Source organism: Pristiophorus japonicus, chromosome 1 (assembly GCF_044704955.1).
Source record: "Pristiophorus japonicus isolate sPriJap1 chromosome 1, sPriJap1.hap1, whole genome shotgun sequence".
Classification (NCBI taxonomy): domain Eukaryota; kingdom Metazoa; phylum Chordata; class Chondrichthyes; family Pristiophoridae; genus Pristiophorus; species Pristiophorus japonicus.
Window position 1 is genome coordinate 484,431,757 of NC_091977.1, and position 3,430 is coordinate 484,435,186.

General features: G+C 44.8%; 1 protein-coding gene across 1 annotated transcript in view; it reads left to right on the forward strand.

The window, feature by feature from the left end:
• The window catches only part of jmjd4 (jumonji domain containing 4), a 13,411-nt gene extending 11,767 nt beyond the window's left edge, over positions 1 to 1,644 (forward strand). Inside the window, exon 3 of the mRNA XM_070887956.1 lies at positions 427 to 1,644. Coding sequence (XP_070744057.1) covers positions 427 to 767 — 341 coding nt within the window. The 3' untranslated portion in view covers positions 768 to 1,644. The remainder of the gene's footprint in view (positions 1 to 426) is intronic.
• Positions 1,645 to 3,430: the final 1,786 nt, after the last annotated feature.

The window sequence follows — 3,430 nt, forward strand, 5'->3', positions numbered from 1 at the left end:
CATTCTTTCTGCATCTAACCTGTCTAAACCCGTCAGAATTTTAAACGTTTCTATGAGGTCCCCTCTCATTCTTCTGAACTCCAGTGAATACAAGCCCAATTGATCCAATCTTTCTTGATAGGTCAGTCCCGCCATCCCGGGAATCAGTCTGGTGAACCTTCGCTGCACTCCCTCAATAGCAAGAATGTCCTTCCTCAAGTTAGGAGACCAAAACTGAAATGGTTAAGCTGCAAGCCAACGACGACGAGAATGGGATTCGATCCCATGCGTGCAGAGCACAATGGATTAGCAGTCCATCGCCTTAACCTCTCGGCCACAGGCTATACTGAGCGTGGTCGATGTTGATGAACGAAAATGTTACATTCCCCTGGCACTGACATTGTGTTATGAGTAAAATAGCCTATCAAAATGATACCCTCTGGTGAGCTATGTCTGTGTTCTGTTCCTATTTGCTGCAGCTCCTCTTGAAAGCGTGCACTGGAATCAACTACTGTGAATTCTACACCTTTCTGAAAATAATTGCTAAAAATAGGATGGCAGTACTAGAGGCTACTTCAGGAGACTCCGCACCTCTCAGCAGCGTATTTCCCGCGGAACTGTCTGCACTCGGACCGTGCCACTCGGTGTTTGATTTACATCGGACTGAAGATGTGCTGACTTCAATACTCGCCAATGAGGACTTCAGTAGACTAGACACAGACTTGTATCCTTGTCCAGAGAACCTGCTGCATGAAATTAAAGAGGTGACGGATGCTGCCTTGTCGTAATATTCTACTTCGTGTAAACCAAGTTTCACAACAACATTTGCTTTTTCTATTAAAGGAAAAGGAGGGATTCCAAAATACTCTCGCGGGGCGGGGCGGGGGGGTGGAGGGTCCAAAACACTCTTGGTGGCGGGGGGGAAGGGGGAGGGGGAGGAGAGAGAGAGAAATAATCAACCAGCATCACGCAGCCTGCCTGAGGATATGGGGTGAAAACACAAGGGCTATGATAGTGTTGTGATTATGTCACTGGACTCGTAATCCAGAGGCTTGGACTAATCTAGAGAATGAGAGTTAAAATCCTATTGAGGTTTGAGAAGTTGAATTCATTCGGGGGTGGGAGGAGGAAATCTAGAAATGAAAAGCTGGTGCCAGTAAACGTGACCATGAAGCTGTCGGATTGTCGTGAAAAACCCAACTGGTTGGCTTTCTTTAGGGAAGGACACCTGCCGTCCTTACACAGTCTGGCCCAATGTGACTCTTGACTGCCATTTGAAGTGGCCTAGCAAACCACTCAGTTGAATCAAATCACTACAGTATTGTAGGAGCACATTTACCACACCAACAACAGCAGCAGCAGTTTAATGAAAAACAAGGTCGGCCATAGCTCTCTTTCACCCCAACAGCTAAGTAACCCACCAAAAGCTCACTGCTTGGCTGACACATGAAGAATGGACAAGGCACTAGGGAGCGGCGAGCCGGTGACTGTATCCCAGTGCATCAGGAGAGGAGAAACTGGGCACGAAAAACAATCTGAATTAACAGGACTGGTACATGCAAGAAGAAAGCACTCCAAAATCTGTGCAATGGTTATTTAATGTTTTATTTATATCAAGAGTCGAACTTATGTTGAAAAATTATTAAAGTTTTATTTCAAACAAAATTATTATAATGACAGATTCATATTTACCTTGCATATTTTCACTCCTGGTTTGAAGAATGGGGCTGATTTCACCTTCCTGCAGCCCCAGTGGGAAAGCTGTGCTCTGAGGGAGTGTGGCTTGGAACCAGCACTCCAATGTTGGAGTCCAGATTCCAGCAGCCCACGCTCGGGCTGGGAACGCAGTAAAAAGAGAATGTATCTTTTCCCAGAGTTCAATGATGATGGAGAAACATCCAGCTGACTCCGTTTAAAAAATGCTAGAAATACACAGTGGGTCAGTCACCATGAAAAAGAAAGGGTAGATAATGTTTTGGATATAGACCCATCTTCACAAACTTGCAGTCTCTTTTCCCTTTCAAATGCTGATTGAGCCACTGTTCGTGTTTCGAATTTCCAGCGTAAGTTTTTTTTTAAAAGTCCCTTTTTGGGTGCTTTATTAAAAGGAGTGTAGGCATTAAAGAAGCCTAGCCAATATCAATAACGTAGTTCTATATGGAGAGCATTCAGAGTATTAACAACTTACAGTAGGGCTTCTCCAGCTCTGGCGCAGTAACATTTGCACTTGAACATCAGCAAATGGGATTTCTGCATCATGGACAGACATGGGTCTAAAATCATCTCCATCATAGGCAGTCCCTCGAAATCGAGGAAGGCTTGCTTCTACTCTAAAAGTGAGTTCTCAGGTGACTACAGTCTAATATGGGAATTACCGTCTCTGTCACAGGTGGGACAGACAGTCGTTGAAGGAAAGGGTGGGTGGGGAGTTTGGTTTGCCGCACGCTCCTTCCGCTGTCTGCGTTTGGGTCTAAGAATAACCCTTGCGAGTTTCATGCACCAGAACGTGGGGTCTCCATGGCATATGACCGGCAGACTGAGACCAACACAGGGTCGCCATATCAGTAATTCTTATGTTCTTATTAGGGGAGTCAAGAGTTATGGGGAACAGACAGGAAAGTGGAGTTGAGGCCAAGATCAGATCAGCCATGACCTTATTGAATGGTGGAGCAGCCTCGAGGGGCCGTATGGCCTACACCTGCTCCTATTTCTTAGTGATCTTGTGGCTGGGTCATGAACACTTAACACTCAGGTCTCCTTACACTGGGTCTCCAGGCCGTGCAACTGGGAGTTGAATGCTAACCTCGAAGTCTCTGTCATATAGCAGGGACTAGACAGCTGAAGGAGAATGCTGTTCCACACCGAACATATAAAAGGAGGGTGCAGCACACAAAGGTGGCTTTACTGCAACAGTAATGCAAGAGCACTTTTTAATCTAAGGTTTCTTGGACTATGTAAAACATTTGTAATTGGAACCACATAGCACTGAATTATGGGATGCTCAATCTTGGATGTTGTTGAAGGGAGATACAGAGGTGCCCTGAGCACTTTTATGAAGTGGAAATGAGAGATAAATAAGACCATTCCCTCGAGTGCATTGCACACCCCCAGCTATTAGGTTGTTGGCTACAATTGGAAATTTAGAAAAATACATCAATGATAATATTCAAAAGTACTACACACCTGCATTCTCATTGTTTTTAAATTTGAGAAGCCAAGGTGAAGGCTCAGTGCATAAATGCACCAAGTAGTGTGAGCCCTACACAGCAGGATGCTCGCAAGTTTGATCCCTTGATGTTCAGTTTCCTCCCTGCACTCCGTTTAAACAAAGGAAATTAATCAAGTGATCTTAGCCCGAGCAGAAGTGGAGGAGGGGAGCCCTGATAATAGGATTATAGATTGTTCTTTGATTATGGGAATGAGATGAAAGAATTTTATTCATTGAGAGACG